The sequence below is a fragment of the Oncorhynchus kisutch genome, linkage group LG19 (assembly GCF_002021735.2).
Source record: "Oncorhynchus kisutch isolate 150728-3 linkage group LG19, Okis_V2, whole genome shotgun sequence".
NCBI classification, from domain to species: domain Eukaryota; kingdom Metazoa; phylum Chordata; class Actinopteri; order Salmoniformes; family Salmonidae; genus Oncorhynchus; species Oncorhynchus kisutch.
The window spans coordinates 33,843,825-33,859,069 of record NC_034192.2 but is presented as its reverse complement, the minus strand read 5'-3'; the positions used below and the strand labels follow the sequence as shown (position 1 = coordinate 33,859,069).

The 15,245-nt window shown below is 41.5% G+C and overlaps 1 protein-coding gene across 5 annotated transcripts in view; it reads left to right on the top strand.

Moving 5' to 3' along the window:
• Positions 1–15,245, top strand: part of LOC109864730 (rho guanine nucleotide exchange factor 6) — a 32,809-nt gene continuing 17,564 nt past the window's right edge. For 2 of the 5 annotated variants that reach the window (XM_020452636.2, XM_020452635.2), the window contains exons 1-9: positions 1–291; positions 1,555–1,638; positions 3,886–3,970; positions 11,151–11,269; positions 11,437–11,641; positions 11,737–11,789; positions 11,929–12,023; positions 13,797–13,892; positions 14,171–14,293. In XM_020452636.2, coding sequence (XP_020308225.1) covers positions 127–291; positions 1,555–1,638; positions 3,886–3,970; positions 11,151–11,269; positions 11,437–11,641; positions 11,737–11,789; positions 11,929–12,023; positions 13,797–13,892; positions 14,171–14,293 — 1,025 coding nt within the window. In that variant the 5' untranslated portion in view covers positions 1–126. The other 3 variants (XM_031797433.1, XM_020452637.2, XM_031797432.1) reach the window with 3 other exon arrangements.

Sequence of the window (15,245 nt, the reverse complement as noted above, 5' to 3'; positions counted from 1 at the left end):
ACTAGTGCTAACGGAGTTTTTACAAGCAGAAGTGTGATACGGATGTGGGTAACAACATTTTGATACAGAGTTCTGGAACTTTGCTCCTTCGTTGGGGATGCATAATAAGGAGGGTTAATTGGAGATATGAACCCAGAAGAGCAGACGGTTACGTGGCTGATATCATTAGGGGTACTTAATTCACCCAAGAAGAACATAGCTGACCCAGAGGAATTTCTAAAAACATCTCTGAAAGATGGGGTCGTCCTGTGCAAACTTATGGAGCGGCTCGTGCCCGGCTCTGTTCCAAAGGTAAGCGCAGCATTGTAAATGCACTGTTATAAGTGCAACATAACAGTGAGTGATAACGGGAAAAGTCATTTACAAAGTCATAACGCTTTTCAAATGCGAGGGGGAAAAAACACTGGCAGCGTCTCTGGAGAGGAAGGGAGGGGTAGAATGATCAAATTGCTCATCTCCATTCGAGAAATGTAATGTAACATGTCTTAGTTAAAACATTTGGAATAAATGAATGTGCCACATGCAACTTTACGATGAGCCATATCAATAATGTAAAATATTGTTAAATTTGTATAGGATAACTTGCTGACTTCCTGTGAAGTGAAAAAAGTGTTCCGCATTCTGAAGTTCACTAACGACTCGAAAGAGTTTATTTATTGTTCTGTGGTTTAGTCTTAAAAGTAACTATAACGTTCCAAAACACATTAAGTCACCAAATATTCTTATATATTCAAACTGATGCACATTCTGCTATCCAATGCTTTTTCTCACCTGTGCTAGATGCATTTGCATCTGTTGTTTATGTTGAAGTCATATCACATGAAAAACTATTCAGGGTACACTTTTAGAATGATATAATGGCTACAAGTTAAACTTTTAGAATACATCACTTTTATTAATTGTGGTCTTATGAATGTATAGTAGTTCCACGTGCATTTTGTGATACAAAAAGTAGGCTCCGAGACAGAATGACAAACAATCAACATGCACGCATATCGATATGCAGCGTTGCACTTTTAGCAGGTTGATTTTATGGGGCACCAGACATTCACTGTAATGTATTTTGTACAGGCCAACTGAATGCAGTCCGTAAAACAAAGGAAAACATACATGATTCATTTAGCATACATCGGTTGTAAGGCACTCTTCTAAATTAATTTCATCCTATTTCAAACTGATGATTGTCACTGACTAGACAAAAAAAAAAAAGACGCAACGCAGCGGAGAAGTGAGAGGTCATCTGCACGTCACTTCCTCCTCAAAGGCTCGCTTCCTGATGCGACTGCCCCCTTGAGCGAGTTTGAGCGAGAGGTGGGTTTATGACCTGGTGGGTTTATGTATACATGAATGAGACAGGCGTAGGAAGAATCCACAGTTACTTTGTAAACTGTAAGATATACCAACATCCTAAAGGATACCGTGGATTGTTAGTTTGTTTCTTTTCCCATCTTGAGTTGTCATTTGCGTCAACGCCTATAATTAAACCAAATTAACCCGTTATCTTTATCCAAGGTAGGCTATGTTTTTATATATTTGTTTCGTGTCTCTTTTTAGTACTGTCAGGATCCGAGAAACGAAGCCGACTGCATCGCTAATATCAAGGAGTTTTTGAGAGGATGTACATCCTTGAAAGTAGAGGTAAGTCATTTCAAATATCTTTTGTTTGTTGTTTAATCTGCAATGTTTTTCTTTCTTACATCCCATTTTAATGGTCGCATACACATATTTCGCGGGGGTGTAGTGGAATGCTTTTCTAACACATCTTATATGATAATGTGTTTGTTGTTGTTGGACATTTTGACTTGAGTTGGTTGCCGAATTCTTGTTTCTAGGCTCCAGTAAATGGTTAACTACAAACTTATTTGAGGATTGGTGTCATAGCTGAGAAATGTGAAGCCATGGTTAGAAAATAATACTGCATGACTGTGGCAATATATTCAACACAGGTTACAGTCTTAACTTGCCTAGAACTGGTTTGCTGTTATTTCAGCACAGGTTGTTTTCTTCTGCATGTAGAATGTTTTTGGCACATGTCTCTTGCTTGCCTTGTGGAATGGGGCTACCCTCTTAAGTAGGCATGCTTTCAGTCACTCCCACAGAACACACAGACAGACAGCGGCTTGTTGATGGGTCTCAACTGAGACTGCTTCTGTGTTGAATAAGGCTCCACTGTCCACTGTTTGAGCAGTGTACATTGAACAGCAATGCAATTCAACAGAAATCTAGCTGTACTCTCTACCTTTCAAGTGAAAATGACCCCCCCCCCCCCCTACAGCCACAATAAGAAGTCACATTGATATTTATGTCTGCATGTAGCATTTTCAGCAGAACCCGCACTAAACTAGTCTCTCCCTCAGGCCTAACATATTTCCAGCACAATAAATGGTGATGTAGATAATAAGAGGGTGATGGAAGTCCTTTCCTTCCCTATGCAGTATAGTGACTGCTGTGTTGGACAGTCATGCCTCTCACTCCCCAACCTTTTATAAATAGTCCTTTCTGGTCTTGAACCACATAAGTTGGTTTGTTAAAAAAAAGTAATTGAATCAGCCAGGCTCGCTGCTGCAAGTCAAGTGGTTGAGGAAGAGAAACGCTGGCTGGCCTGTTTTTGTTTTGGGAGGTCCCTTCTGCTTTCATGCAGCGATCCCACTTCTCCTCCATAATTAGAGCCTTTGCGGCAGTGCAGTAGCTCACGACCGTAAGGATTTGGAGAGTCCCAGTAAAATGTCATCTGGACTTTTTTTTTTTCCCGGACCAATGCAGTTCGGCCCTTCCCTTGCTCTGGTCAGTGATGCCCTTCCCTTGCTCTGGTCAGTGATGTGATGCTGAAACCCTCTCTCTTTATCTTAACCACAGACAAAATAGGCACGTGGGGCTGTCATGTGACGAGAGAAAGCGAGCAGTCACTCTCTCAACTTTTCCTTCTGCGCAGAGATGCAGAAAGGGGAAGCAGCAGCAACGGATTGAGGGCCAACTTGACCAGTTCTAGTCGACTACAGTATAGTTGAATATATACAGCCTGAGCCTGCAGTATTTTTTTTTTTTTTCATAGACATCTACAGTAATATACAGTTATAACATATGTGAGTCACATACTACCCAGACCCTGCTCAAGGCTCTTTGACAAAGACGGACAAGTGAGTTTCATATGTCATATTTTAGCCTCCGATGCCAGATTGTTTAGCTATTATGTCACTGTGTATTTGATCCATGCTTCGGTTCTCTGTGGATGTTGTCAAAAATGAACAAGCAATAGATTGACATATATCAGTATTACAAGCTGCCCCAGTAGTCTTTCACCTTGACATGGTTAAACAGAGAGCCAAATGTGTTGTGATAGTCTTACCAAAACTGAAGTGTGGCTTATGCACTACCCCTAAGTCACAGTAGCTTTGGCTCTGAAGGGCTAGATAGTCAACCGATTCCTCATGCCCTGCTACCCAAACTCTATATCTAAGAGGTTTTATTTCAAATGTGAAACTATAGCTGCTAGAGGAAAGTGGATAGCTGGCTGTCTGTGAGGCCGGGAGACAGAGAGCGAGCGAGTGCTCAGTGTGCATCGAATGGCAAATGAGGAGGGAACCGCCTGTTTCGTTACCAAAACCACTATGCCACTAAAAATATGGTTCACATTCAACATGTCTTGTTGTGTGCAAGTCGTATTCCATTGTGTGTTGTTGCTGGGCTGCAGTCAGGCTTCGCAGTGTGATAGTTAGCAAGGCAGCATCTCCTACTTCTTTGTTATCAGTGAAAAGCCTCTCTGATGCTAATGATTTTTGACCTACTTCTCTTCCTCTGCTGTTTTTAGTCCGTCATATGAGCAGCTAGGCATTTTGCTTTTGAATTGAAAGTGTCTTCTTTGTGTCTTTTCTCCTCTCCTGCCAGGGATTTGAACCAGAGTGCCTGTACACTGGGGAGAACTTTAACAAAGTGCTGACCACTCTGCTGGGAGTCAACTTTGCCACCCAAGGTCAGTCTGATGACTGTATTGATCTGCTCTGGGCCTTATTCAGGAGGATGCAAAGCTACAACACGTTCAGATAGAAATGCACTGTGTAAAACGGGCATGATTCTCACTCTATACAACTAGCTTATACTTCTATCTTCAAGGTTGTAAACGTTGCACCCCACTGAATAAAGACCATAATGTTTTTTTTTAAGGCTGAGACTGAAATAATATATACTCGCCTTCATTATCATGCAATGTAACGTTGTAATCATTGATGTGTATGCTACTAAAGATAATACACATGTATGCCACATGACTAATCTGCCCTCTCTAAAAGAGGAGCCAAGTGGAGTGAATCATTTTACAGCTACTTGTTAGCGTGTGCACTGCCGAGACTCCTAATGACCACGTGTAGCGTTGTCGTTTCTAACACACTCTGCCATGTCTGTGAGGGTGTAAACATGCTTGTCATGTTTTTGTTTTGTTGCCTGGATTGGTCCCAGAAGGCCTGGTGAATCATGAAAGGTGTCTTGTTCACAGGCAGCTAGTATGGCTGTGTCTCGCTGTTTCTATGGGCCTCCTGCAGAGTACCATATTTACTATGATGACTACCGTGTCTTTGGCTCTCGTCCTACTGAACACGCCTGGCTCTTTTCTGTCACATCACATTCGAAAGACACCTGGCTGAGCTTGAATAAGGCTTTATTCGTTGCAGCAAGTTCAGTGGTATGAGTGGAATTTACTTGGCGGATACAGTGTTTCATTGTCAATATGAGGAAATTGTATTTTAAGTCAAAGCAACGGTGCAGCTTGGCTCTAAGACGTGCACGTGCTTAAATGGCAACCCGATACTGTCACTCCAATCGAACCAGTGTTTGTCTTTTTTGCTAGTGCGAAGATTTTGCTGCGAAGTCTAAAAGCTTTCAATGTCTTCAAAGCCATCAGTTCACTGTATCTGTTACAGTCTCGTTATCAGTTTGAAGTTGTCTTAGCGCCAGTCCTCATCAGAGAGCATGGATAGTACAGTCCACAGCATGAAAACTGGACCAAAAGCTCTCGCTCTGCCCTCTCTCCTCTCAGTGATGTGATCAGCTTGATATGCAAATCATCTAATGGCGTCTGAGAGGACCAGAAGCTATTTGCCAATCTTCAAAACATCTAGTGCTGTTCATTTGGGCTGAATTAGTCACATGCGCTTTAATGTGATCAAGAAGAGGCGTCTCTCTGTGTTTCTGCTGCCTGTGATTTTCTGGCAAGCCTCCGCACAGTGTCCTCTCTCTGTCGCTGTCTCTCTGTGTGCTTCTTGTGTGCACAATCTGACAGTGCAGCTGCAAGAAGCAGTGGTTGCCAGGCCACAAGGAGGGGGCTGCTGACTACAGGGCTTGTCTGGGCGTCTCACTGCATGTGCTGAGGCATGTGGAATCCGTGTGATAACCCCCCCCCCCCCCCCCCCCCCCCCCCCACACAGCCCTAAGAGAACCACAACAACTTCTACTATACTGGCCTGTCGTTTTTGCTCTTTTGGCCCATCTGCAGCTGCAAAATGATGAGGAATGGGAGTAAGGTCAAGATTGGCTTTGACTCTTGGCGGTGCCCTAGAAATTGTTGGCTGAACCAACATGGATATACAGTACTTAGGCCTAATGCTGATGGGAGTGTCCTCAATTGTAAAAGGGGAACTCAGAACCCCGGAGGCACCTTTTGTAGTTTGATATCTTTCCTGTAGCATACATGGCCAGGTCTCCAATGGATTTGTTTTTCTCAGGTCTAAAAGGTTGAATAAAAACATGATCGTGGTGTTTTTTCCTCCAGAGTCATCTCCAGACTGTAGAAATATGGTAAATAACATGACTCACTGATCAGTGTCAGAGATACCGGCTTTGCCAATCTCTCTTTATCAATTCTCATTACAATGGTCTCAGTCTGTATAGCTAAGAGGATATCTGGCTAATCCTGTCTTCCAGATGGTTGGCTCTCTATCAAAACATGCCTAAATAGCTTAGCGATGATCCACTCCTATAATGAAAGGAGATTAGACAAAGGTGTTACTCCGGGACACTGTCCCTCATTGGAAAGTGGATTTAGACTCCTTACCAGCCAACAAGGATGCACATGTATCATGTAAAGTCATGTGTTAGCTCATTAAAAGAGGATTTGCTGTCACTTCCCGACACCGATACAAGTATAGATCTAATACTGTGTTGGCTAAGTTGTAAAGGATGGCTATGGGTCCATATTTGGCTTTGTTTTAGCAGCTTGCATTGGGAAAGAGTGTGGCTGTGGCAGAGACATGCCCAGGTCTGTTGGTACTGCTGTGGCTGGATGGCTGTTTGTCTTATCTCTATGTGAATCATAAAGAGCTGATGCATCACTGCGCCTTCAAGGGAATCCTCTCACATGATGGCTGCCAGGTGTTTTCCAGTATTAGTCTGGTAGTCCTACAAGGCTTTCCTCCTGTCTGAGAATGCTGAGGAGAGTTTGTTAGTCAGCTCTTTGAAGATTATTTTGTTAATGTCCAAATCAACCTGCAATACATTATTTACCATTCATTTATATTGGGCACAACATAATCTGAAACGCAACCAAAACAAACTGCAAATGCATCCAACAAGTTTGTAGAGTCACAAGCTTGATGTAGTTATTGTGTGCTAGGAATATGGGACAAAATATGATACTTTTGACTACTTTAATACACTATAAGTGAATTTGTTCAAATAATTATGATGCCTTCAAATGGAGGTACTAGATGCATAAAGTGCTTTAATTTCTAAACAGAGTACCAGTCAAGTTTTAAAAATTTTCTACATTGTAAAATAATAGTGACGACATTGAAATTATGAAATAACACATATGGTATCATTTAGTAACCAAAAAAGTGCTAAACAAATCAAAATATATTTTATTTGAGATTCTTTAAAGTAGCCACCCTTTGCCTTGATGACAGCTTTGCATTTTCTCAACCAGCTTCATGGGGTAGTCATCTGGAATGCTTTTCCAACAGTCTTGAAGGAGTTCCCACATATAATGAGTAGAGGTCGACCGATTAATCGGAATGGCCGATTTAATTAGTGCCGATTGTTATGACAACTTGAAAATCGGCATTTTTGGACATCAATTATGGCTGATTAAATTGCACTCCATGAGGACACCGTGGCAGGCTGACTACCTGTTATGTGAGTGCAGCAAGGAGCCAAGGTAAGTTGCTAGCTAGCATTAAACTTATGAAAAACAATCAATCTTAACATAATCACTAGTTAACTACACATGGTTGATGATATTGCTAGTTTATCTAGCTTGTCCTGCATTGCATATAATCGATGCGCTGCCTGTTCATTTATCACCGAATCACAGCCTACTTCGCCAAATGTGTGATTTAACAAGCACATGTGAAAAAAGCACTGTCGTTGCACCAATGTGTACCTAACCATAAACATCAATGCCTTTCTTAAAATCAATACACAAGTATATATTTTTAAACCTGCATATTTAGTTAAAATTGCCTGCTAACATTAATTTCTTTTAACTAGGGAAATTGTGTAACTTCTCTTGCGTTCATGCAAGAAGAGTCAGGAAATATGCAGCAGTTTGGGCTGCCTGGCTCGTTGCGAACTGTGTGAAGACCATTTCTTTCTAACAAAGACCGTAATTAATTTGCCAGAATTGTACATAATTATGACATAACATTGAAGGTTGTGCAATGTAACAGCAATATTTACACTTAGTGATGCCACCAATTAGATAAAATACGGAACGGTTCCGTATTTCACTGAAAGAATAAACGTTTTGTTTTCGAAATGATAGTTTCCGGATTTGACCATATTAATGACCTAAGTCTCGTATATCTGTGTGTTATATTATAATTAAGTCTATGATTTGATAGAGCAGTCTGACAGCATTCATTCAAACAGCACTTTCGTGCTTTTGCCAGCAGCTCTTCGCTGTGCTTCAAGCATTGAGCTGTTTGACTTCAAGCCTATCAACTCCTGAGATTAGGCTGTAAATACTATAGTGCCTCTATAAGAACATCCAATAGTCAAAGGTATATGAAATACAAATGTATAGAGAAATAGTCCTATAATTCCTTATCTTCTTGTGACTCCCAAACCCGCATGCGGGAGCGTAATCATCGCACAAAACAAATTAGCATAACGCAACGGACATAAATATCCCTAGAAAATATTCCTATTCATGAAAATCACAAATTAAATATATTGAGACACAGCTTACCCTTTTTGTTAATCACCCTGTCATCTCAGATTTTCAAAATATGCTTTACAGCCAAAGATAGACAAGCATTTGTGTAAGTTTATCGATAGCCTAGCATAGCATTATGCCTTGCTAGCAGCAGGCAACCTTGTCACAAATCAGAAAAGCAATCAAATTAAATCGTTTACCTTTGATGAACTTCGGATGTTTTCACTCACGAGACTCCCAGGTAGATAGCCAAAGTTCATTTTTTCCCAAAATATTATTTTTGTAGGCGAAATAGCTCTGTTTGTTCTTCACGTTTGGCTGAGAAATCGCCCGGAAATTGCAGTCACAAAAACGGCAAAAAATATTCCAAATTAGCTCCATAATATCGACAGAAACATGCAAACGCTGTTTATAATCAATCCTCAAGGTGTTTTTCTAATATCTATTCGATAATATATCCGTCGGGACAATTCGTTTTTCAGTAGGACCGATTGGAGTAATGGCTACCTCTGTATTTTACGCTAGAATCTCTCTCGGAGCCACCATGTGACCACTTACGCAATGTGGCCACCTACGGCTCTTCTTCAACATAAATGCGTAAAACTACGTCACAATGCTGTCGACACCTTGGGGAATACGTAGAAAGCGTAAGCTCGTTGATGGCACATACATGGCAAATATTGCACTTTTACTTTCTTCTCCAACAGTTTGTTTTTGTATTATTTCAACCAAATTGAAATTTTTTGAATTTTTTAACCTTTATTTAACTAGGCAAGTCAGTTAAGAACAAATTCTTATTTTCAATGACGGCCTAGGAACAGTGGGTTAACTGCCTGTTCAAGGGCAGAACGACAGATTTTGTACCTTGTCAGCTCGGGGATTTGAACTTGCAACCTTTCGGTTACTAGTCCAATGCTCTAACCACTAGGCTACACTGCCGCCCAGTTTCATTATTTATTTGAGACTAAATGTATTTTATTAAGTTAAGTGTTTATTCAGTATTGTTGTAATTGTCATTATTTTATATATATATATATATATATATATATGTATCAGCCGAATAATCGGTATCGGCTTTTTTTGGTCGGTGTTGAAAAATCATAATCGGCTGACCTCTAATACTGCACACTTGTTGGCTGCTTTTCCTTCACTCTGCGGTCCAACTCATTGCAAACCATCTCAGTTGGGTTGAGGTCGGGTGATTGTGGATGCCAGGTCATCTGATGCAGCACTCCATCACTCTCCTTCTTTGTCAAATAGCCCTTACACAGCCTGGAGATGTGTTTTGGGTCATTGTCCTGTGGAAAAACAATTGATAGTCCCACTAAACACAAACCAGATGGGATGCCATATTGCTGCAGAATGCTGAGGTAGCCATGCTGGTTAAGTGTGCTTTGAATTCTAAATATATCACAGACCGTGTCACCAGCAAAGCACCATCACACCTCCTCCATGCTTCACCGTGGGAACCACATATGCAGAGATAATCCGTTCACCTACTCTGCGTCTCACAAAGACATGCCGATTGGAATCAAAAATGTCAAATTTGGACTCATCAGACCAAAGGATAGATTTCCACCAGTTTAATGTCCATTGCTCGTGTTTCTTGGCCCAAGCAAGTCTCTTCTTCTTCATTTTCTTTGTAGCAATTTGACTATGAAGGCCTGATTCACGCAGTCTCTGAACTGTTGATGTGTTTGCTACTTGAACTCTGAAGCATTTATTTGGGTTGCAATCTGAGGTGCAGTTAACTCTAATGAACTTATCCTCTGCAGCAGAGGTAACTCTGGGTCTTCCTTTCCTGTGGCGGTTCTCATGAGAGCCAGTTTCATCATTGTTCTTGATGGTTTTTGCTACTGTACTTGAAGAAACTTTCGAAGTTCTTGACATTTTTCGGATTGACTAACCATCATGTGTTAAAGTAATGATGGACTGTTGTTTCTCTTATTTTTTTTGCTTATTTGATATGTTCTTGCCATAATAATATGGACTTGGTCTTTTACCAAATAGGGCTATCTTCTGTATACCTCCCCTACCTTGTCACAACACAAGTGATTGGCACAAACACACTCAGAAGGAAATAAATTCCTTTTAGCAAGGCACACCTGTTAATTAAAATACATTCCAGGTACCTCATCAAGCTGGTTGAGAGAATGCCAAGAGTGTGCAAAGCTCTCATCAAGGCAAAGGGTGGCTTCTGAAGAATCTCAAATACATTTAGATTAGATTTTGTTTAACACTTTTTTGGGGTTACTACACGACTCTATATGTGTTATATTATAGTTTTGATGTCTTCACTATTATTCTACAATGTAGAAAATAGTAAAAATAAAGAAAAACCCTTGATTGAGTAGGTGTGTCCAAACATTTGACTGATACTGTATGTATGAAAATACCCTCAAATAAGTACATTCTGTACTGTCGCTTCATATAAAACACAACTAATCCAAAATGTTGTAGAACCGAAATAAATGTTTTAGCTTCACCATCCAAATAAATATGAGTGTAAGCACATTAGAGGTATGAATCATTAGGCCTTTGCCCTCTTTGATGTTTGTCATTGATAATGTACAACAAGGTCTCTGGGCTTGTCTGTGTTAGATGGCTGCTCTGAGCTGGCCAGGGATCAATTCTAGCTAGCAGAGTTGGTGACTCTGTCAAGCGCAGCAGAGCCAACAGCCTGCACTGAAACACCTTCTCATCAACAAGCTGCTACCACTGTGCAGTACACAGCCCAATGCTGTTTAACCTAACTACTGAAGCAGTACTGACGTGTATGAGAGAGCGAGATATTTGTGTCATCTCATCTGTTATGAGTAATGTGTAATTGTATAAATGTGATAGGGATTTTTGTACTTGATTATAAGAATGATGTAAGTTGTTGTATTCACGACTGACTGACAAACATCTATATAACCTAAGTTATTTGAGTCCTTGCACTCACAATGTCTTTTTGTGGATCATAATGAAACATTCAAAAGTCTCGGTCTGTGTTTTTGCTCCACAGACTGTGGCACTGAGAGGTCATGTCCCCAGTCCGGCACATCCGTTCCTAATCAGTCCACCTCTTCCCACACACTATCCTCATCCAAGTCCAAGTCCCTGCGCAGACCATCCAAACCAGTGGTAGGGTCACACAAACACACGCACAGCTCACAGAGTTCATGTCAATTCCATCTCAAGAATGTCTATTTTATGTCCTGAATTGGCTGCATTGAAATGGTATGGACCCCAATAGTGGTCGTTGCAGTTGTTTACCACTCAGTAAACTGACACGCATTCTACCCAACCAGGAGATGTCGGAGAACGGCGGGGGCGGGCTGCTGCTGGTGAAGGCGCGCTTCCAATTCAAGCAGAATAACGAGGATGAGCTGTCCTTCAACAAGGGAGACCTGATCGGTGTGTCGCGCCAGGAGGAGGGCGGCTGGTGGGAGGGCACGCTCAACGGCAAGACAGGCTGGTTCCCCAGCAACTATGTCCGCGAGGTCAAGCCCTGTGGTGGGTCGGTTGGAATGGAATGGATTTAGACTAGATCATTTTGCATGTCACTTGCTGCTCCAAAACTCGGGTTCTAATTCCTTTATGCCCTGCAGATAAGCCTGTCTCTCCTAAAGCCACTCAACTTACCAAGAACTACTACAGTGTGGTGAGTGGGCCTTCTCCCATTGGATCTCCCTTTTCTACAGCTCCGTATGCGCTGGGCCATGACAGCTTTGCTTAGGGGAACTGTATTGGCTGTAACACCATGGATGTGGGATCTGGCTTATTTCATTGATCTTTCTCAGGTGGTGCAAGACATCCAGGAGCATGAGCGGGATTTTGTCAAGGAGCTGCAGACAGTCTTGAGCTCTTACCTACGACCTCTACTGGCAAGCGACAAGTAAGCTTCAAGAACAAGGATGGAGGATTCATTCAGATGTTTATTCATCTTAAAATACCAATTACTTAAGGACTTTGTCATTGTGAATCTCTCTTAGAATGACCTAGATTGGGGCAAAAAAGTATTTAGTGAGCCACCAATTGTGCAAGGTCTCCCACTTAAAAAGATGAGAGAGGCCTGTAATTTTCATCATAGGTACACTTCAACTATGACAGACAAAAATCCAGAAAATCACATTGTAGGATTTTTAATGAATTATTTGCAAATTATGGTGGAAAATAATTCACCTACAATGGTCACCTACAAACAAGCAAGATTTCTGGCTCTCACAGACCTGTAACTTCTTCTTTAAGAGGCTCCTCTGTCCTCCACTCGTTACTTGTATTAATGGCACCTGTTTGAACTTGTTATCAGTATAAAAGACACCTGTCCACAACCTCAAACAGTCACACTCCACTATGGCCAAGACCAAAGAGATGTCAAAGGACACCAGAAACAAAATGGTAGACCCGCACCAGGCTGGGAAGACTGAATCTGCAATAGGTAAGCAGCTTGGTTTGAATAAATCAACTGTGGGAGCAATTATTAGGAAATGGAAGACATACAAGACCACTGATAATCTCCCTCAATCTGGGGCTCCACGCAAGATCTCACCCCGTGGGGTCAAAATGATCACAAGAATGGTGAGCAAAAATCCCAGAACCACACGGGGGGACCTAGTGAATGACCTGCAGAGAGCTGTGACCAAAGTAACAAAGCCTACCATCAGTAACACACTATGCTGCCAGGGACTCCTGCAGTGCCAGACGTGTCCCCCTGCTTAAGCCAGTACATGTCCAGGCCCGTCTGAAGTTTGCTAGAGAGCGTTTGGATGATCCAGAAGAAGATTGGGAGAATGTCATATGGTCAGATGATATATTATATATTTTGGTAAAAACTCAACTCGTTGTGTTTGGAGGACAAAGAATGCTGAGTTGCATCCAAAGAATCCAAAGAACGCCATACCCACTGTGAAGCATGGGGGTGGAAACATCATGCTTTGGGGCTGTTTTTCTGCAAAGGTACCAGGACGACTGATCCGTGTAAAGACTGGAAAGACTGAATGGGGCCATGTATCGTGAGATTTTGAGTGATAACCTCCTTCCATCAGCAAGGGCATTAAACGTGGCTGGGTCTTTCAGCATGACAATGATCTCAAACACACCGCCCGGGCAACGAAGGAGTGGCTTCGTAAGAAGCATTTCAAGGTCCTGGAGTGGCCTAGCCAGTCTCCAGATCTCAACCCCATAGAAAATCTTTGGAGGGAGTTAAAAGTCTGTGTCGCCCAGCTACAGCCCCAAAACATCACTGTTCTAGAGGAGATCTGCATGGAGGAATGGGCCAAAATACCAGCAACAGTGTGTGAACACCTTGTGAAGACTTACAGAAAACGTTTGATCGCTGTCATTGCCAACAAAGGGTATATAACAAAGTATTGAGATCAACTTTTGTTATTGACCAAATACTTATTTTCCACCATAATTTGCAAATAAATTCATTAAAAATCCTACAATGTGATTTTCTAGATATCTTTTCTAATTTTGTCTGTCATAGTTGAAGTGTACCTATGATGAAAATTACAGGCCTCTCTCATCTTTTAAGTGTGAGAACTTGCACAATTGGTGGCTGACTAAACTTTTTTGCCCCACTGTATGTACCTTGTTTAACATATTTTTTTAATGAGTATTCATTCTACTCATTATAATTCTATGTTCTTTGTTGTGTGGTGTCCAGGCTGAGTGTTACAGACAGTGGCATTCTGGGTGCTAACCTTGAGGAGATCCTCACCTTCCAGCAGGGCCTGGTTCTGGCTCTGGAGGAGTGTACCAAGTAAGTGTGTGAGAGTGTTAATGGCTGTGGTGGAGGCACTGCTAATTTGAGGCAACTGAATCAAACCACATTACCCTAACCGCATGTCAAATCTGCCACTAGACGTTTTACATGCCGGACTGTTTCTGTCAGATATTCTGTTGAGATGTTGATCTAGATTGGATGGCCTCGGACGACGTGCACCCCCTAGTGACCGATATCTGAAACCAAAGATACAGGAAGAACCCAACTGTTGTCCTACCAACTAACTCACCCACTTCTCTCTGTGCGTGTTGCAGGGTTCCAGAGAGCCAGCAGCGAGTGGCTGCCTGCTACCTCAACCTGATTGGCCAGATCAGGATGCTGTACCTGTCCTACTGCTCCAGTCACCCTTCAGCTGTCTGCGTACTCACTGACCACAGGTGAGGCCTTATTGGCGTCTCAGTTCTGCATTACATTAATCTAAATTTTATTCACATTTCATTGCATTTAACAGTCAGTATAATAATGCAAGTAAAATGGCATGTTTTTGTGGATAACTTTGGAATTAGTTGGTGTTTCTCTTTCACCCACTAGGTGTCATACTTTCTCTCTCTAAATGTAAAGGTGTAACCAATGATGTGTATATATAAACCCTGGATGACTGACAGGGGGCTTGTGTTGAAGCCACCTCGCAGCCATCTTGGTACTCCTGCGTTGTAAAAATTAAAAAAAGACGATTTTGGAAGTTATGGAGATACTAATAAATGCATCTGCATTTGTTTTTCTATTACAGACTCCTTAATGCATACTTTAAATGATATCTGAGCTAAACATAAAAAGAATAAAAAATATATATAGAAACATTTTCCTTTTAAAGTAATTTTTTTTGTGCGTGCTAATGTTACTGTCCCCAGTACAACAACAAAAAATACTTGTATTTTGTCCTTGAAACATTTTAATTGAAATACTGTAGAATTTCATTCATTCCTATGGAGGACTCCTACTTGGGAGTGCCAAAATGGCCGACCAGTGGCTTCAATGCCTCTCAATGGCCAATGCATATCGTTACAAATCCAGGGTTTATATACATTATTGCACACAACAGAGGGGTTTCTCGCTTATCAGTTGTAACTATGAATGAGTGACCTTCAGTGTGTAGCCAACCGTCATCATATCCTCGCTGTGTCATTCACTACAATCAGCCCGGAGCCTCTGTGCACCTCTTAATGGATCCTCTGCTCTCCTTCACACACGGTAGTGGTAATTAAAACCAAGAAATGAATCAAGCGGTTGTGTAATTATTATGTTAGTTTAGCAAATTAATCATGTATGCTATTTTGCAACAATTGTTTATTTCCCCCGTCTCTTGCTGCACAGTTAATGTGAAAAGAT